Source organism: Uloborus diversus, chromosome 1 (assembly GCF_026930045.1).
Source record: "Uloborus diversus isolate 005 chromosome 1, Udiv.v.3.1, whole genome shotgun sequence".
NCBI lineage: Eukaryota > Metazoa > Arthropoda > Arachnida > Araneae > Uloboridae > Uloborus > Uloborus diversus.
This window is the reverse complement of record NC_072731.1, coordinates 160,627,591-160,648,336: the sequence shown is the minus strand read 5'-3', so window position 1 is coordinate 160,648,336 and position 20,746 is coordinate 160,627,591. Positions and strand designations below refer to the sequence as shown.

General features: G+C 32.5%; 1 protein-coding gene across 2 annotated transcripts; it reads right to left on the bottom strand.

Annotated features, from left to right (window-relative positions):
- Window positions 1–205: 205 nt before the first annotated feature.
- On the bottom strand, window positions 206–18,606 carry LOC129222524 (methylosome subunit pICln-like). 2 transcript variants are annotated; one of them, XM_054857039.1, is made up of 7 exons: window positions 18,483–18,606; window positions 16,647–16,777; window positions 10,233–10,366; window positions 4,224–4,394; window positions 3,725–3,793; window positions 1,552–1,629; window positions 206–403 (listed from the first exon to the last, which is right to left on the bottom strand). In XM_054857039.1, exons 2-7 carry the CDS (start codon window positions 16,763–16,765, stop codon window positions 348–350), a joined length of 627 nt encoding a protein of 208 aa, XP_054713014.1. In that variant the 5' UTR covers window positions 16,766–16,777; window positions 18,483–18,606; the 3' UTR covers window positions 206–347. The 2 variants fall into 2 exon arrangements, with proteins under 2 accessions (XP_054713014.1, XP_054713020.1); XM_054857045.1 differs by having other exon boundaries at window positions 18,489–18,554.
- Between the last annotated feature and the right edge of the window lie 2,140 nt (window positions 18,607–20,746).

Sequence of the window (20,746 nt, the reverse complement as noted above, 5' to 3'; positions counted from 1 at the left end):
CAAAAACTACAACTCCAAAAAATGTTCTCATACCACCCTCATCTAAAACTATAATAGAACTGTTTAAAAATTTATTCATTTAAATGTTGCTTATAAAAAAATAATAAGTTCAAAATTTAACATCCAATAAAAAATGTAATTTTTCATGCAATCAACAGACAAAATTTGACACAATAATTAACTTACATATTAGGACACTAAAATATAAATTTACGAACTCCTTTATTGAAAGATTTTACAATAGAAATATGAAAATAATAGTTCAACCATGTTTTAAAGGAATTTTAAGGGTGACAATGTAGTGAAAGTGATACTGTACAGATGAACAATAGAAATATTTCTTTTGTTTATTGCTCAGCATCTTCAAATTGATCTTCTTCCATATCATCATACTCCCCTTCATCTATAAATAAATACTTTGTTATAGAGAAAAATAATAATTTTCAACGAAGTACTAACTAGATACAACAATAATCCTATAATTTTTTTACACTTAGTAAGATAACTTTAAAAATAAGGTTCAAGGCGAAGTTCTGTAGTTCTTTGTAGCAAATTTGAATTTCTTAACTAATATTTCGCAGTTTTTTAATAGGCACAAAAACTACAACTCCAAAAGTGTTCTCATACGACCCTCATCTAAAACTATAATAGAACTGTTTAAAAATTTATTCATTTAAATGTTGCTCATAAAAAAATAATTAGTTCAAAATGTAACATCCAATAAAAAATGTAATTTAAATAAATACTTTGTTATAGAGAAAAATAATAATTTTCAATGAAGTACTAACTAGATACAACAATAATCCTATAATTTTTTTTATAAAACAAATATTGATAAAAATGTATTGAAAACATGAAAGATTATGAAAAAATAGATGAATATTGAAAAAAAAAAATCTCTTTCAGGAAAGAAAACTACCATATGAATGAACTTGAAAAAACTTCAAGGTTTTTTCCCCCTCTAACATGTGACGATTTTTCCTTTCAGTTTTTTTTTCTTTTTTATTTGACTGATTTATGAAAATTCAATATAATCAATGAATGTTCATTGCAGATAGTGGAAAAGCTTTTAAATCTTGAAGAATAATTTCATGTTCAAGCTTATACTTGAACTTAATATGAACTGAACACATATGCCTAAATGCCCATTTATTTAAAATTGGAAAGCAGAACCAATTACTGTTACAGAACCAAAGAGAGCCTTAAGGTTTTAAAGTCACAAGAAGATGGTTTTTAAAGCTACTGTTTGACGTTTTGATAGGAGCCTTTATATAACTGACATAAATATGAAATAAAAAAAAAAATAATAATCTTACTCAGACTTTTAAATGGTCTGGTCTAACAAAATATATTTATTTAGAATATAAAGTTGATATCAATACTCTCATCTCAAACAAACAAAGTTTTAGTAAATGCTTCACTTACGCCATTGATTAACACATATAAGACTTATTAAATGTTAGAACTTAAATATTTTTCAGAGAAGAAGTTTAACTTGCATTTAGATTTTGCAAATCAATTAAGTTTCAATATAAATCATTTTACTCTTACCACCATCTTCATCCCCATCTTCAATATCAAATCCGTTTGCTTCACTAATAGTAAATGGAAAATCTGCAGTATTCTCTTCTGAAAATAAATTGTTATAATTTTAAACATTACATTTAACCTCAATATCTAACTGTTAGATCACTTTGCCAACCGAGCTTGTTGTGCTCGTTCACCACATACTTACTCAATATACTCTAGCCAATGTGGATCAAAATAGCAATAAAATTTCAACAATCAAGTTTTCGGGGTCACTTATTTAGCCAGAGCAAAATGATAATTGCCCAAAATTTGGTGATTGTGCCAAAATCTCAAGTGTCAAAATATACCTTATCATTGGATGATTACCTTAGTTTCTTTCAGTTATTTATTGACTATCATGCTACAAATTTGTATAACATTGCTATTCCAGTCTTATTTTAATCTACTGCAAATCATAGCATGACATCTATTTGAGCCTTCCTCTGAAATTGCCCCGTTGATTGTAATTCAGTCTGATTTCTTTACATCACGACAATTCCAATGCTTTGGCTACTGCAATCCCGTTAAATAGATTTTTAATAATAGATGCTTCAAGGATGCCATAGGAAATGGTTTGGATGAATTGAATTTAAAAAAAAAAAGAAAATGACACGAAGAGTATGATGCATTATAGAAAATCAAAAATTTTAAGAGCCAACTGGAAGTTTAGAATACAAAAACTGTACAGTGATTTGTTTAATAATAAAGACTGAACTTTAATGTAAAATTTTCCCTCAAAGAATGTTTCTGAATATGTTTTAAGTCTAAAAAGTTTTTTCTTGATTATTGAATTTATTTATTTTCTACTTTTACATTAAAAAAATAAAAGTACTAAGTTAACTTTTGAATTATGAACAGAAAATTATAAAATTTATAATAATAGCTTCTTCAAACTCAAAGGAATATTGTATGTTCAAAACTTTGGAAGACTTCATTTTCAAAGTTATTAAACAAATAACACAAGACATTCTAGGCAGTATATAATTTTGATAATTAGGAAAATTTTTGACACATATTAAAAGAAATAATGATAAACAATAATTGTTAAAACATTTAATGTTCTATTTTTGGTAATAAAATGCAGTAGACTCTCAATTAGTAGACTTAATTGGGGCCAGGGGTGATCCGGCTCAGCGAGAATGAAAAAAAAAAGTTACTGATGAAAATGCACTATTTAACGCTGTAATAAACAATCAAACATCAATTAGCATTTAACAATCAAAGAGTAATTTTAAAACACATTTATTAAATAACTAACTTCAATTTGAAAAATTTTTGCATACCATGAAGAAGAATGCTTTGAAAATTCAGTCATTTTTTTCTGAAGAAAATTGGAGCTTCTACGACTTGCTGCATAAGTTTGCTATTTTTTAAAAAAATAGCATTACATCAATGAAGAAAAATGCCGATGCTTGTTATGTCACATAACATAATGCCATTTCCAATGCATTTGCTCCAGCTTGTGACATGACGGGCTTCTCTATGACTGCCCAATATGCTCTCTGTGATTGTCTCTATAATTTAACTGAACTCCAGTCAAGTCTGTTTTACTCACGTACTGGAACTCTTTTAATCATTATCTTTCAATTGCAAAGAAAGTATAATACCACTAGTAAACTTTTTTTTTTTTTTAACTTTCAAAAAAATAGAATAAAAAAGCATTTTGTAATTTTTTAAAACTTGTTCATCTTTTACTTAAGTATCGTTGGTCAAACCAGAGATCTAGTTAAGCGGAGGCTAGTTAAATAGGAGTCTACTGCGTTAGGAAAGTAAAAATGATGAATTTTAAGGAATAAATAAGTAACAGAATACAGAAGAATGTGAACATTAAATAAAGAAGTCTTAAAATAACATTTATATTAGGAGGCTTCAACTCAGGTCGCTAACTGCTGTTGGTTGGCTTGCCACTGATGGGTGACAGTTGATGATTTTAATGTTTTCTACCCCTGCATGTCTGGCTCCTTAAGAATTAAAGGGGTGAGACAGGATAGAATGGCTTTCCATGGATATCCTGCATCTAACAGTATTAGTATTGACCAGGTAGACATTACCAGTCTAGAGGAGATAGGGTTACAGTTACACAGAGAAATTAATAATATGGATAACTAAGAATAGCAATTTCAAAACTAGTTTAGAGCAACTAAAAGTTACGCACCTTCAGATTCTACTTCATTTGCACAACTCATAGTTTGACACTCTGATAAAGCTTGAAATAACGTATCCACTGTAAACAACAGATCAAGACAAATATTAATATTAAAGCAAATATGAACACAATTACTTCTATACATTGAAACAACCTTATTAACATATACTTGATTGTAACAACACCAAACTATTGATCACAGAAGGAATAAAAAACTCCAATAGTCAAATGCAGATGTAAAACGAGAACTTAATAATAAAGAAATACTTAATATAAATGCTCTATTTATTGAGAAACATAAAAATTAATTAGTAAAGCATATTAAGTCTTTGGGTTATTCAATTTTTGAAATAATGTAACATCACTCACTACACTACTCATTTTTCAGTAACTTTTTTTTTATGCATTTTTAAAAATTTACATTAGCCACATCACCTTCTGCTTTACATTCAACTGTCTTTCCAAAGTATACAAAATGAAAAAAAGAAAAAGTTAACTTAAAACTTACACATTATTTTATTATCTGGAACAAAACGTAATTTTGTCATTATTTCTTTCTCATCATCATCATCATCATCACCATCATTAGCATGGACACCATCACCATGACTGTTGTCATCAACTGACAAGGATTGCAAATCTCTAGACACTACTTCAGCATTAGCTTCTTCACGAAGTGCTGTTTATGAAAAGAAAGCAAAGGGGATAAAGATGGCAATAAATATTGCATTATTACCAGACTTAGATAAAATGAAAAGCTTTCTGCAAACAAATCCTAACTGAAATTTTTTTTGCAAATAATTACTTTACCGAATTTACCTTTAATTTATATAAAAATATGAAAAAAAGCGAAAAGAAAAAGCTTTAAAATCATTTGAAAATGTTTTTTCAATAACATCTAGTTTATGCTTACTTTTCACCAACTTAAGAAAACTGCCTTAACCATTATTTTTTGCCTAATATAAATCACATGATCATTACTATTTTCATTTTATAGTGAAAAAAATCATCTAGATCTGGTAAAACATGAGCTACCTGCTTTTTACTTGAAAATTTTATGAAGATATTCGACTTTGTAAACAAATCAACAAAAACTACTTATTTGTTTAAAATTAAGTTTTTCTGCAAAAATAAACACTGTATTTTCTTGCATATTATCTGCTAAAAAGTTTAAAATTAATGAGGTGTGGGTTATCTGTGCTTTTTTTTTTTTTGCTCTCAATGCCAATGCATTGAATCTCCATTACAGGAGGATTCACCAATTGAGATCGTTCTGTAATCTGTAAAGTTCTTTATTTTACACAGCTTGAATTTTTTTCTTAAGCGATTTAGGCTGTGTAAAATAAAAAACCATACAGTCGTATTAGAAGCAGTCTCCATTTGCTACCGTTTACTCTTTTGCCTTTAAGTAATTAGCGTACTATGATCACGATTTTAAGATGAAATCATTATTTTTTCGATTAATTTTGCACAAGATTCAGAAGAGACAGAAATAAAGTGTGGAATTTTTTAAAAAAAAATTCTTCTTTATTTTAAATTAATGTTTGTAGTTTCAAAAATTTTTTTTGCAGAACCAAAAATTTTCTACGAATGCCCCCCGTTCACCTATATTATGCAAGACTGATTCTTACATCATTGTATTTTGAATGGAAACAAGAACAAACATTATCCTCTGACATTTTAACATTTTGCCTAAGCTTTTCCCCCCCCCAATTTTCGCTTTTTTGCTAAAGATCTTATGAACTCATCTGAAACCCTGGTATGAAACATGTTTTGTGATTAATTGTTTTGAGATGATATTATGTAAAAAAACAAACTCACACAACCAAGACCAAATTTAAGGACGAATAGCCATCCTATATCCAGCACAGACAATGGATATATGATGTCAACATCCAATGGATGCCTAGTGCCAGTGCCAATATTTTTGACACTTGGTTGGATAAAAGTATATAAGTTAACATGTAACTGCAGTAGAACTCCAATTATCCAAATTGCTTTCAGAATTCAGGGAAACAAGGAAAAAATAAATTAAAAAAAATGTCTTCTGATTTGCAAACTAGCAATGCTGTCTCTGCACACTCTCATCCTTCCTTTCATGGAGCTAACGTAGCCGCAGTGTGAACATTATTGGGATGACGAGTCACCGCCTCATAGGGCAATTCTATAATTCGCTTTTAATGTGGCACACTAATTAGCAGGGGAAAAGGGGAACATGTAAACAATTTTTTCATTCCTTTATTTTTCAAAAAATTTTTTAAAATTTCTCATCACAAAAGTGTCCCCATGAATGACACTTTTCTTTGTGTCATGGATTTTCTTCGAATTAAAAAAAATATATTTCTTTACTTTAGGGTGTTTTTAAAAAATGTCTGCAGTTGTTCACATGTGCCCCTAGGGGGAAGCACATGCAAACAGGCTTGAGGCATTGATGAACACGGGTAAAAATGCAGAAGCATCAAATTTTAGGGAAAATTCTTCAATATGAAGCATATACCTAAATAATACCTTCAAGGGTTTGTAACCTATATTGCGTCAGTTTCAATTGTACAGTTATTGTTTCACTAAGAAAATATTTTTCCCGAACACATAACTGCACACTATCAAATTCTGAAGTCTCGTAGCCTGTTCTGATCACTGAATAGACTAGACAAAAACTTATATGACTACATAATACAAAGATTTTTTTTTATGTAAGGGTTACTCTACATATATTTTGCTTCTAAGCTTCATACATTGTTTGATAATGTATTTTAAAATGATTTTGAACTTCAGTTATTAATTAAATGAAAACATATTGTGTTTTTTTATTTCCTGTAAGTATTATATAACACTAAATTATGGATCAAATGTTTAGTAACAAAAAAATTTAAAAAATAAAAATATTAAATATTTATTAATTTATGCTTATTAAAATTTTTACAATTAACAATAAATGTGCAAACTGATTATAGGAAAATAATAATTGTAAATATTTACATATTTTTTAACACTTACAATATCTACACTAATGATAATATTAAGGAGAGCAGCTATGGGAATTGTTCACTTGTACCCCCTAGATGTCGTGTTCACAAGTGCCCGCTGTCTACTTTAGAGCTAATTCGTAAAAAAAAATTTTAATTTAATAAAAAATTTAAACATCATAAATTTTCTTGAGTGTTCATACAATGGTTCGTAATAGTTAGATTTAGATTAGCAGTTAGTTTCAAAAATGTTATCACATAAAGAAGACTAATAAAAATTTTTTCCACACCTGTGAAAACAAAAGTTGCCACCACAGAAACATAAAATGGCTCATTGCTCTAAATGTTTGTCCAAGAGGTACAACTGGTATTGTCCTTGAGAATCTTTCCAGATTTTTTGCTTGAAGCGGTCTCAGTAAAACAAGCCATGTTCACATGTGCCGCGTGTTCACATGAGACCCTTTTTCCCCCACATTAATAGGTGAAAAGACTGACCTTTCATTCCATTTATTAAAAGCGATTTTTCTTGAAAAAGTTTTTTCTCCCATTTTGAACATTCATACAGTAACGCAGGGTTTCCCAACCTTTTTGTGACTTGCGGACTTGCAATAGCTTTTGCAAAAAATTCGCCGACTGGTAACGTTTTTTCCGATTCTCTTTTTTTCTTGGCAAATATCACGAAAGAAACCTTACATAAGCTGACCATCAAAGACATATGAATTTGTTACAGACTTGTGGGGTTTTTCTTTTTATTTTTGCAAAAAAAAAAAAAAAAACTAACAAACAAACAAAAAACCTTTTACGTTAAGGACCGTTAACCACTAGTGAAATAATTATGTGAACGGCTGAGTGCCCCCCCCCCTCCATCTTTACAAATTAAAAAAAAAAAAAGATTTACTAAATGTATAAATAAAACTTAACTTGGTTTTAAACATCTATTACAAAGAAAATTAAATAAGTTCCTATTTATTGTAATAATTACACATAAGTATAAACATTGCTGAAATGTTATTAAAACCAAAGAAATTTAAACAAAAGATGCATGCAAAAGATCTTATAGCATATTATTTATTGGGTTTTCCTTTCTTTATTTTATTTATTTTTTTTGAGTAAAGAAAATATTTTTACTTGGACGAACAAAAATCTCTATGGACCGGTCAAATTTTTTGCCGAACCACCGGTTCAGAATCGCTGCAGTATTAGGTTAAGTTAAGATTGGCCCTTTTTCGGAGAAAACCCAATCATCCAAATTGAGTCCGATCTCAACTGATTCGAATAGTTGAAGTTCTGATGTACTACTGTTCAAACTAGAGTACTCAAAACAAGCTTAGGGTCTGGTGGGGTAAAGTGGTCATAAAATCGTAGGTTTTCAACTTAGGTGGACAAAATGCTATAATTTCTTCAAAAACTTCAACTTTTTTCATTGTTATTTTACATTGCATTATTAAAGAACACGGCACATTGAATTTTAGGAAAAAAAATATTGATTTAATTAGTTTTATAACACTTTCTTTTCTTCATGTATTTATGACCACTTTACCCCATGGGGTGGGGGAAAGTAGTCATAGCATGGGGTAAAGTGGTCATAGTTAAAAATAGCTGCAAAACCGTTATAAATAACCCAAATATTTGTATAGTTCGGTTGTTTTTATAGTTACAAGTATATGCTCAAGTATATGCGTGCATACACGAGTATATACGTGTTTTGTGAACATGAGTAAGTAAACACATTCCTATATATGAATAGATACATGTATACATCAGCTACATTCATGCACGTGCCTACTCAAGCATATACGTGTATACACGAGTATATAAGAATTTTTACGGGATAACCTATAAGAGTGTATACGTGTCTTCACGAGTATATATGTGTACGGTAGACGTATATATGCATATATAAGTGTACATACATACAAGAACACGTATACACGAGTTAACTCGTTGATACATCCAGTGCGTATCTGTACATGACTACTCGCGTATATGCTCGTATATATATGGAAGCACGATTATATACGTATGTATACGTGTAAACAAGATTGTAAGACGCATATACATACATTTACTTGAATACACCACTACATGTATGCATACACGAGTATGAACGCTTCTATATGTGCATGCCTACAGAGTGAATCCAAACTCTTGAGTGAAAATCTAAAGGGTGTGAGAGGGCAGGATAAGAAGCAAAGAATTATGAGAAACTTATGGTTGCTGATGCGCTACATGCACACAAGCCAAAAACTGATTAATGCAAAACAGGTCACAAATTTGTTGCACAAAGAGTATTTTACCCAACATTTTAGTACATTAACAACATATTTAGAGGAGTTGTTGAAAGTTATAGCCTGTAGTAGCTCTAATACGTGCATCGCAACAAAGGCACAGCGACTGATGAAAGATTTTCATAAGTCTCGTTATTGCAAGAGAGTGTTTTGTGATTGCGACGCGTGTTCCGCGTGCGACAGCTGCATTCCACAAATTTCATAAATCCCTTTAAAACTTTCTTGAAACCTTAAATGTTGTGTAAAATTGTCTTTGTGAAATAAATTTGTGACCTGTTTTGCATCCATCAGTTTCTGGCTTTGCGTGCATGTAGCGCGTCAAATTTGTGTTACTGACCATACTTTCCCTATGATTCTTGCTTCTTATCCTCCCTTCTAACATCTATTAATAATTTGCTCTTGAGTTTAAAGTCACCATGTATACATGTATATCATAAGCTTGTATGTAAGTGTCTACTCGAGTACGAATGCGTATATACGTGTCTACCTGAGTATATAACTGTTCGTATATATACGAGTTTAAGCCAGTATATACGTGTATAGCCGAATGTATATCTGTATATAGATAAAAAATACTTGCAGACACTCATATACATAGTTATTGGTGCATTTATGTGAATACGTATATATATACGTGTTTACACGAATATATGCGTATGCACACGCATATACTCGTAAATTTGACCCCGTTCACTGTAAAAACAATACATGTTAAGTGAAATTAATATTTAATTTATATCTGCCTTATATTTAAATATTAAGTGACTTTACAAGAACAATATTCGTTAAGCCTAATATTATGACCACTTTACCCCATCTTACTCAAATTGCTCTAAAAAATTATCAAAAAGAGGTTGAGTTAACTGCTAACGAGTAAGAGTTCTTGAGACATGTAGGAAGTTTCCTGTGCAGTCCATCTGTTCATTATTCTAACAAACAAAATTTCCTGAGAAAGTTAAAAGAGGTGTTTAGATTTTAAAATTTTTCATATTCACCCAACATATTTTTTTTAACCACATAACATTTTTCCAGTTGTAAAATTTTGTATTCAAAATGCAGTTTCTAACCCCCCTACTCTGAAATAAAATTTTCACATTCATTCCAAAATTTATTTCCAAGCTATAGCCATTTCTTTGACGTATGACCACTTTACCCCACCAGACCCTATAGATTTTTAAAAATTGCTACACAACAAGTCTAGCTAGAATCTTATTTTCACTCACTTTTGGACAAAAGCATAGTTTTTACAATTGTTTTACTTACATATTTCACCATCAACATAAACTAGAAGACACTCTTCAGGGAAATTCCTTGCATCTTTAGAGACACCATGAATAGAAACAGATGGATAAGGTACAGAAAAGCCTTCCCCTCCTTCAGAAATCCAACACACTGCACTATTTTTTAAGAAGTAAAGAAATGACATTAAAAAAAGTTTTTAATACATTTACATACCAATATAAAAGATCTATCTGAATAAAATACTAGTAGAAAAGCCTGGATCTACGTTCCCACAGATATCGCAGTACGGGGAGTGCACGACACTAAGGCGCCCATGCCCACAAAACCAAAGAATATTTTTTAAAAATAAATACAAAACCTGCACTCACATTTTAGAAGTTGAAAATATTTTCAACATTGTTGTAAACATCAGTACATTAAATGTGCCACATAGTTGCTCAAAACCAAAAATAATAATACATAAATAAAAACATTTCAACAATTATGAACTTAATTAAAATAGAAATACTGAAGCAGTTAAAAGCAAAGTTACAAATCAGGGGCAAATCCAGGATTTTTTTCTCACTACCTATTTTTATGAAAGTATTGTATCAATATTCTATTTTTGCGAAAGTTTTTTTTTTATCAGCATTGGTTTTGTGATCTTTTAAAGGCACATTCTAATTCTTGTCTCAGAAAATTAGAGCAATTTAAACGTGAGTTCGAAAAGTACAAATGTCATTAACTAATATTTCGATTTTTTTTTTGAGGGGGGGGGACCTAAGAGGTAGGGAAAATATCATTGTATCTCAGCTCAATAAGCTTTGTACTGTGTACAATTCAGGAAATCACCATCCCCTAAAACTGATGCTAAAATATTGCTTAAAAGCAATTTGGCGAAAAACAGTGAAACTTGAGTTTACTAATATGAAATAGTTGTTACCTAAGCGATTGTTCATATAAATCATCTTAGCATTTTATTTCATGAGCAGGTAAGCTATGTTTTAAACAGAAAAACATGTTTTCTATTTTAAAACACAGGTTTTTGTGAAACTTTCATTTTTTTAACATTGTTTTTAGAATGTGTCGATTTTCAAAGTTTCGTGAAGTTGCTGATTTTATAACTTGATTTTTGTGAAAGTACCGATTTTAAAATAAGGTTTTTGTGAAAGTACCGAAAAGTGGTAGTAAAAACCTGTATTGGGCCCTGCTCATTTAAAAATTAAAGTTACTCGTTTAAAAATTAGTTATTGGAGGGGTGGGGGGGGGGGGGCAATACAGTGGTTGGTTAGGAAACCCTGATAATTTCTCGTAGAGGGTCCAAAATTTATAGATCCGGGCCTGCTAGTACCTTAAGGACTAGTAATTTTACTCTAATAAAAATTCTCCCTATAATATGTCTCTTTAACAAACGTCTTATTATATAAAATCAATAAATTTTCATATTAATGCCACACATAATTCAGCTTTATACCTGGATCACACAAGACGAAACACAGCTGCTTAGTTGCTCTGTGATTATGAAAAGTAGCTCAAGCAGAGGGAGTTTCTTAATGCATAAAGTGATTAATCCACATAGTGATTTGCATAGTCACAAGTAGCTTTGTTTCGTCAGTACAAATGAGATTTTATCGCATTGTCATTGTTAGAGCGTCAAAACTTGCATTTACAGTATGGGACCCAAATTTCAAAATCCGGAATATCCGAAGCTTCTCCCTTAAATATTTAAAAGAAAATAAAAGAAAATTGTACATTATTTCATTTATTTTTTTTTAAGTTTTAAAAGTTTAAAATTGTAAACTTTAGGCAATTACTTGTTGAAAACACAGTACTTTCAAGTTCAGCTTTTTTTAAAAACGTTTTTCCGATGCCATATGTTATGCATAAATAAGCTATAAGCATCTTGCTGTACTCGTGCAGCAATCTTTTAACAACCACTTTCGGTTAACGAAAATTATTTTTCTCTTTTTATAAGTATGCAATACAAATCCTATTGAACAATAGCACAAAATTAATTTTAGTAAAAATATGATTTTTTATTGAAGCAATAGGCACACTGCATAATATTAAAAAAACATCCATCTACTATACACCACTGCAAATTATTTCTGACTTTTGTTTTAGCATAATGAAGTGTACTTTCACTTAATGAAAAAAATAAAAGAAATTAAGCGCAGCAAGGAAAATTGTGACAAATACTGCATGACAGGAAATATCACAATTTTTTGAGTCTGACTCCAAAATCCATAAAGGTCGCAGTCCTGAGCATTCTGGATTTCGGGTCTAAAACTGTACTAATCAGCAACTAGTTATGTTAGCAGGGTTGGCAAGTTTCTGCCGAGGCGGTTAAAACCACTGGTAGAAACTGGTTAAAACCGGCATGGCAAAAACCACTTTCTGCCACTTTGCGGCAGAAACTGGCAAAAACTCACTAAATGAAAAATTAATTCTTGATATATAATAGAAAATGCATGTAAAAAATAATTAATTGTTAACCAAAGTACTGTAATTTTATTACAAAATTATCGCAATTCAAAATCAAAAGTTACATTGTTTGGACCCTGCAATTGCCTCTTAGAAAAGCTGGTTTCAAAAATCTAAACAGGTTCTCAATTTACTATGCACAAATGAGAAGTTTTAGAATATTCTTAAAACAGAAGAGCTGGCAGACAATGCATCAAGGAGCAAGCAAACTTTCATCTAGCGCAGTATCAGGTTCATTGATGTATGGAGTCATTGTAAACGGGATTGGATTGCTAGGAATGGCCTGCATCTGAGCTCTACAGGGGTCAAAATGGTTAGTGGATTAATTTTAGGGGCTTCGGAGTCAAAAAACTAAGTTGGAATGGGGGGCATGGTTCAAGCATCAGGTATCGAGAGAATGAAATTTTTTTGGGTATTGCTAGAAATGGAAATAAAGTGACAAACAAGAGTAGTAATGTTAACAATTGTAATTTAGGAAATTTCAGGGTGTTAAATAAAAGCAACTTAGGCATGCTTAAAGTTTTCTATGCCAATGCTCGCAGTATTAGGAACAAGTTGGATGAATTGAAAAGCATAGTTATGGATGAGAAGTTGGATGTTATTGGAATTAGAGACATGGGCTACCGAATCTGACGCAGAGTTATTACATATTGCTGGGTATAATTTGTTCAGACAGGATAGAGTAGGTAAAAGAGGTGGTGGGGTTTTATTTTATGTAAAAGACAATTTTATTTGCAATGAATTGGTCATAAATGATAAGCCTACTGATATTGATATGGTTTGGCTGGAGTTGATGAGCAGTAAGGGCAAAAAGCTACGCTTTGGAAACATTTATAGGCCACCTAATTCAAAACAGGGACAAGATGAACAGATGTACCGTATTATTAGTGACATGTCCAGTAAGGGATCCGTTATCATAATGGGGGATTTCAATTTTCCGGGTGTTGATTGGAATAATTTTTATCCTGGTAATGGCAAAGAAGAGGAATTTTTAAAAGTAATTGGTGACTGTTTCTTAGATCAAGTTGGGGAACAATTCTCGGGGAACTCGAGAGGAGGCAATTTTGGATCTAGTTTTTTGTGACATAGGTAGTTTTGTTCAGGGGTTGTGTGTAGGGGAGCATATTGGAGATAGTGATCATAACAGCATTAGGTTCCGGGTTAAATTTGAAGTGTGCAAAGATGATAATTTTAGGTTTGTGCCCAATTTCAGAAACACTGATTTTGTTGCACTTAGGCAGAGCTTGAAAGAGGTTTTTTTCGTCAGGATTGGAAAATAGCAACGTAGATCAGCAGTGGACAGAATTTAAGGATAAACTTGCTAAAAGGTTGGGGACTATGTTCCATTTAGGAGAAAAGGTGTTAGTACTAAAATTTGGCCCATGTGGTTCTCCAGGGAGACTAAAGAAGCTCTTAATTATAAGCAAGCCACTTTTCGTCAGTTTAAAGAAACTGGTCAGAGTACGGAGAGGCTCCAGTATGGTAAGGCAAGGCGAAATTTTAAGTACTTGGTATGGATTCAGAAAAGGGAATTGGAGCAAAGGCAGGCAGATGACATCGATGGGAACCCTAAGAGGTTTTTTGCTTACGCTAATTCTGGGAAAGCTCGAAACAGTCAAATTGGGCCCTTGGTTGATGAGTATGGAAATTTAATCCAAAACGATAGGGATATTGCAAATATTCTAAATACCTTTTTTTCCAGTGTGTTTAATGATAACTGTATCTCAACAGTTGACACTAACAAGACACAAGCTATTATACAGCTTGAGGATTTTGTATTTTCCAGGGAGGAGGTTTTATTTCATTTGAAAAAGATTAAAGCAACTAAAGCTCCGGGACCAGATAATATTTATCCAAAAATTTTAGTTGAATGTGCAGAGGAATTAGTGGATGTTATTTTGAATATTTTCAATGCTTTTTACAACTCGGGGACGGTGCCAGAGGACTGGAAGCTGGCTAACATAACGCCACTCTTCAAGAAGGGGTCTAAAGGTATTGCTGGGAATTATAGACCTGTAAGTTTGACTTCGCTGATTTGTAAGATTTTCGAAACTTTGATCAAAATTAAGATCATGATGTTCTTAGAGACTAATAGTCTGTTGACTAGTTTGCAGTATGGTTTCAGGAAAGGTAAATCCTGTACTACTAATTTATTGCATTTCTACGACAAGGTTACCTCAGCTTTAGATAACAAAAAATGTGTGGATGTTGTTTATATTGATTTTCAAAGAGCTTTTGACAAGGTACCGCATGTTGCTCTTCTCAGCAAGTTAGCTGACATAGGAATAGGAGGAAAAACTTTACTTTGGGTTAGAAATTGGCTTATTGGTAGGAAGCAAAGAGTAGTTGTGAGAGGAAATCATTCGAATTGGAGTGATGTTTTAAGTGGGGTTCCTCAGGGATCAGTTTTAGGGCCTCTTTTGTTTATTATATTTATGAATGACATCAATGAAAATATTTCTGGCAGCATGAATTGTTTTGCTGACGATGTAAAAGTTATGGGGATTGTCGAAAATGAAGAACAAGTAAAACAGCTGCAAGAGGATTTAGATCATATTACTATATGGGCAGATAAATGGGGTATGGCAGTTAATGTAGGGAAATGTCAAGTGCTACACTTAGGTCATGGAAATAAGCGTATGAGATATCGTTTACAGGGTTCAGTCATAAATCAGGCAGAGAATGTTATGGATCTGGGTATCTTTATAAATCAGGACTTCAAGTTTAGTCAACAGTGCAGTATTGCTAGTAACAAAGCCAACAAAATGCTTGGGTTTATCAATAGATCTATTTCAAACAAATCTAAGAAAGTTCTTCTGCCTTTATATAGGAGTTTAGTAAGACCTCATTTGGAGTATGCTGTTCAGTTTTGGTCGCCTTATCTGAAGAATGATATTTTTGTATTGGAAAGGGTTCAAAGAAGGGTAACTAAATTAGTAAGGGGACTCTCAGATTTAGATTATGACACCAGACTTAATAGGCTTAACATGTATAGCCTGGAGCAAAGGAGAGTCAGAGGGGACATGATTCAGTTATTTAAATTTATCAAAATGAAAGATGTAAATGGATTAAATTTTTGCGGGGAAAGCAGGACAAGGGGTCATTGTTTTAAGCTATTTAAATCTCGGGCTAACTTGGAAATCAGGAAAAACTACTAATTTAGCAGGGTCGTGGGCACTTGGAATAGCTTACCGGAAGAGGCAGTAATGAGCAAGGGAGTGGATAGCTTTAAGAGGGCCATTGATCTTCATTGGGAACTAATTAATTGACTAGGATCAGCCTAGCTGGGCCCAGAGCCTGTTGCTGGTCGTCACATTTGTATTTGTATTGTATAACTGGTCCACCATGTAGTAACTGGTGTTGGGTAAAAATTTGACTGGAAAAATAAGTTTTGAGAAATAGGGGAAAAATTTGTTTTGCAAAGCTGTGACATTAGGTACAAAATTTAGGCAAGTAAAATTCTGGCACTTTCTTCTTGAAGCACATGACATGATAATTTCAATCACAAACAATTTATAGGAAGCATATAAGTGAGCAAATTACAATCAGTAATGCCTGTTTGATTCTGTATGTCACTCTTCTTTCCTAAGCACCCCCGTATGATCGTTTTATCTTTTGTTATACTAATCCAAATACTACGAGCCTCTGCAATCGGAAAGTTCCCTTTCTGAACTAAATCAAGGGCACTAGCATGGGATTTTATTTTTTTAAATGGTGAAATGTTTAATTTTTTAGTTTACCTAAACAAATATTATTTACTAACTACTTGAGTTATTAAAGACATTTTTAAATTTTTGCCAGTTTCTACCGGTTTTTACCGGTTAAAACTAGTTTCTGCCACTGGCACAGCAAAAACTAGTTTCTGCTGGCAGAAAGCCAACCCTGCATGTTAGTGATAGTTAAGCTTCAGTTAAAAGACAGGCAAGGACTACCATGCTGATCAAGAACAATAAATCATGTACTTAGTTCTACCTTTCAGCAATATATAATGTTCCCTTTCCTAGACATCTTTCGTCATGAAATGCTCGAGTATTGGGCTCGCAGTGATGAATCCCTTCAGTTGGGGCAGGAAAATTCATCAGAAATACCATTTTTTTTGCAAACTATAAAAAGAGAATGAATTTTCAATACAAAAAAATCTTCTTAATAAAAATATTGCCATTAAAATTATCCTAGATATATTTTTATTATCATACTAAAGAAAATTAAAAGATAAATTAATAAATTAATTAAAAATTTTACTGTTGTTAGCGAGAAACTGCGTCAGAAAGTCACACATATAGCCACTGAATCGTTCTATAGGTAGGGAAATCATGAAAGTAAACATTGATTGTAACTCTAAGTAATATAGGAAAATACACAATGGAACTTTTCTGTTAAAGATAGTCACTTGGCCTGGTGACTTGTTCACTTTCTACTTTAGAAAAATTGCTTAAGGTGATTCAAGTTGTTGATTGTTGCCAACTACAAAATGTTTAGCTTAAAATAAATGAATAATGAATATGAAACATAAAAAATGCACCAAGCCAAGTGACATGCTCATAACTTAGACGAAAGGTAAATATCTGTGTGATCGGAACATGCAGTTATTAATAGAAGAATTTTGTTGTGTTGATTGCAATTGTTGGATATGACAAAATATTGGATATTTTCAAACTCTGCTCATTTTGAATCAATTTAATCCAATTAAGAAAAATTTAATAAATTTATGAAATGAATTTCCTTACATAAAATGCACTGAGGTAATTCTTTACCCTCGATTGCAATAATTTAAAACAATTTAACGCATATCTTTTGAACAAGCTTTTTGATTTAAAAATAACAGCAAAAAAAAATTATTTTTTTGAAAAATTACAATTTTACATTATTAGTTTGGTGTCATTGGCTAACTAAATATTTTTGAGCGGGAACACCAATTTAACAAAAAAAAAAAAAAACTGGCCTTTATTTCACCAAAAAGTCAACTATTTTAGGTAATTTAAACACAAGAACTGCAGCTTTTGTAGACGGGGATCAGCAAGATAGTGTCTTATATGTTCTGGATAAGAAAAAATTGCATTTTAATTATGCCTGAAAAACATTTAAGAAAATTAAAAAAAAAAAGAAAATTAATTAATTTGAATTCTGAAATTTTGAATTCAAATTATATTTTTTGCAATCACGAACTGCGACAGGACCCTATTCATTGGAGTTATTGTTTCTAGAAACGGCTCCTGTCCCCCCAAGCTTGCCTCTCCTCCTGTCGGTTATGTGTGCATAATTATGTCTGTAAGTGTGTAGGCTATAGGCTTGTGTGTGTGCATAGACATCTGTGTGTGCACGTAGGCATGTGTGCGTGAAGTCATGGGTGTAGGTGTGTGTAGTACATGGACGCCTCCGACCAGGAGAAGCGGATAGCTCAGGACCGGAGCAGCCGCGCCGCCTGCACAGGCCCCTGGTCCAAGCTGAAAAAGGAACCAGACGCCAAAGACTGTAAAAGTGAGGACAATAAGCAATTGTGATTGCTCAAAAAAAAAAAAGAATTAAATCGTACTACGTTCTAAAATTATTTAAAGACTCAGAATGAGTTATATTTCACACAACGGCAAAGGCTAAAACATTTCATCAGTATACGATATTAAAATAAATATCAGTGTAAGAAGGTGATTTTTTCTTGAATAATATACTACATGACAAACTAAACAATAAGAACACAGGAAAAAAAGCGTTCCTTCGCAAACTTCGAAACTGCTTTCAAAAATCAAGCTTTCTACAATATTTATACCAGTATATTTGCCAGTGATATACAGAATTCAAAATGTATTTTACCCTCACTATTTGTGACAAAATTCGATTCAAGAAAACAAAAAGACCGCTTGGCACATAGATAAAGAAAATGTTCACAACATGCAATCCAATCAAAATAATGCAAAACAAAAAAGTAGTCAGTCTGAGTTGCCAAATTGGAAATACTTTAAAAGCAAAATAAATGATGCAAATGGCTTTTCTAGACTCTTTCCTAGATCTCATACCGGCCAAGAAAACAGCCAAAGCACATGACTTTAGGGGTGCATTCGGAAACGCGAATCGGTCGCCTCGGTGCAACCGCAAGCGTTCGGAAACGCTTGCGGTGGAACCGGTGACGTCACTTAACCGCGTTCGGAAACACTGCGGTTGTTTTCTGGCGGTCGACTTGGTAGCAACCTGTGGTACCGCTGTCTGGAAGCGGTTAGCGAGATCACAAACGTCACAAAGTCTGTGTTGGCCAATCCGGTCGTGTTTCATGTTTTGATCGTAACGCACGTGACTTGCCTATTATGAAAGTTACGCGTTGATTGGAGTGTCGTTTGCTGCTGAACTAGAACTACCGCGGTTTAACCACGAGCGTTCGGAAACACAGCTGTTCTACCGGAATTCCTAGAGAAATTCCAAATACGTCATAACCACACCGGACTAACCACGCGGTGTAACCGGTGGATCGTTTCCGAACGCAGCCTAGGAAAGAGGTGCGGCTTTATCTGCCTTATCTGCCTTCCTTTCTCTCCCCAAGGCCGGCCGCGGTCGCACCTCATATTAAAATGATTCTCACGGGCCAGAACAGTTATAAACATTCAAATTATTTACTTTTTTATTCGAAATAACGTGGGAAAATATGGAAAAGCTCAGAAAATTAAAATTAACAATTGTTATTATTTACTAAGCTTCTTTTATTAAATGCATCAAGAGCCGGATCGGGGGGGGGCGGGGGGGGGAGTAAACCAAGGTTCTTGCCCCGGGCGGCAACTTCAGAGGGGCGGCAAATTCGAGTGGTGCTTCCGGCAGGAAAAAAAGGCTTATTCTAAGAAATTCTGGAAAGTAGTACTGTAGGTATTATATATTGAAAACATGAAACTGGAAAAAAAAAAAATAATAATAAAATGCAAAAGGAAACTAAGAAAATTTAAGTAAACAGATACGTTTAAAATGGTATAGATAGAATTTCATGATTTCCCGTTTATTGTGCTGACGATTGAAATTGACTTATTGTGAGGCTCTGAGAACTTGAGCTCCGAACTCTGACAATGTTTACCTCTGTTTCGGTAAATAGGGAGGGTTAATTGGCGCTAAAAGTTGAGTTGAGAAACTTTCTTAGTAGTTTTTCAAAAATATTCCAGCTAAAATCCGAGACAATAACATGTCAATTTTTCACTAAAATCCCCTAAAACAGATAAACATAGTCAAGGTCATAGCTCAACTAACCAGAGCTGCACTAGACAGAGTCATTTATTTTCAAAAACAGCTGCATGTTTCACAAAAGAAGTCAGTAAAACGGCAGCAGGCGACTCTTTACCCAGGCGTTTTTAGGTGTTAAAGAAGGGGATAAAAAAGTCTACTAAATATTGATTTTTTCCACATTGATCAACTGGCTTCTGGTGTAGGCACCGCGTGCTCCCACCTTTGGCGGCATATATATATATATATATATATATATATATATATATATATATATATATATATATATATATATATATATATATATATATATATATATATATATATATATATATATATATATATATATATATATATATATATATATATATATATATATATATATATATAGTTACGCGTTTGAAGCAACTTCAAACTATCTTTAATCTTTAAATGACGACACAGTTCTTGATAAAGCACAGGAGATTTATTTACAACTTTGTACAAGAAATATTGTTAACAACTACTAAATTAACATAGCAATTAGGCAAATGTCAATTAACACCATAAGCTCAACGGTTACACACGTGTTTACATCAAAATACCTGAAAACACAGCGCAAAGGCTAATGTACACAATAACAGAGCTAGTGGCTCAGACGAAATTCAGACTGTTTAAAAAGCAAAACTGACTCTCCTTATCACGCGCGGAGGCTATTTATAAATCCCGGAGAAGTTTCGGCAAAATTCGAAATGCTTCTAGATGTTTTCTTTTATTTTATTCACAAATGTTATCCGGGGACCAAAACATCATACGAATGTTGGGGGGTTGTATATTTATAACAAAAAACTATTTACAGCTTTCGTTACTAAGATAATTTTAGATGAAAAATAATGGAATAA

Coding starts and splice junctions, on each gene's coding strand:
- LOC129222524 (XM_054857039.1), bottom strand. CDS start 16,765: ATGGTATTTCTGATGAATTTTCCTGCCCCAACTGAAGGGATTCATCAC. Junction 4,395..10,232: donor TTATGTTGATGGTGAAATAT/GTAAGTAAAACA, acceptor TTTCATAAACAG/CACTTCGTGAAGAAGCTAAT. Junction 3,794..4,223: donor TCCAGATAATAAAATAATGT/GTAAGTTTTAAG, acceptor TGTTGTTTACAG/TGGATACGTTATTTCAAGCT.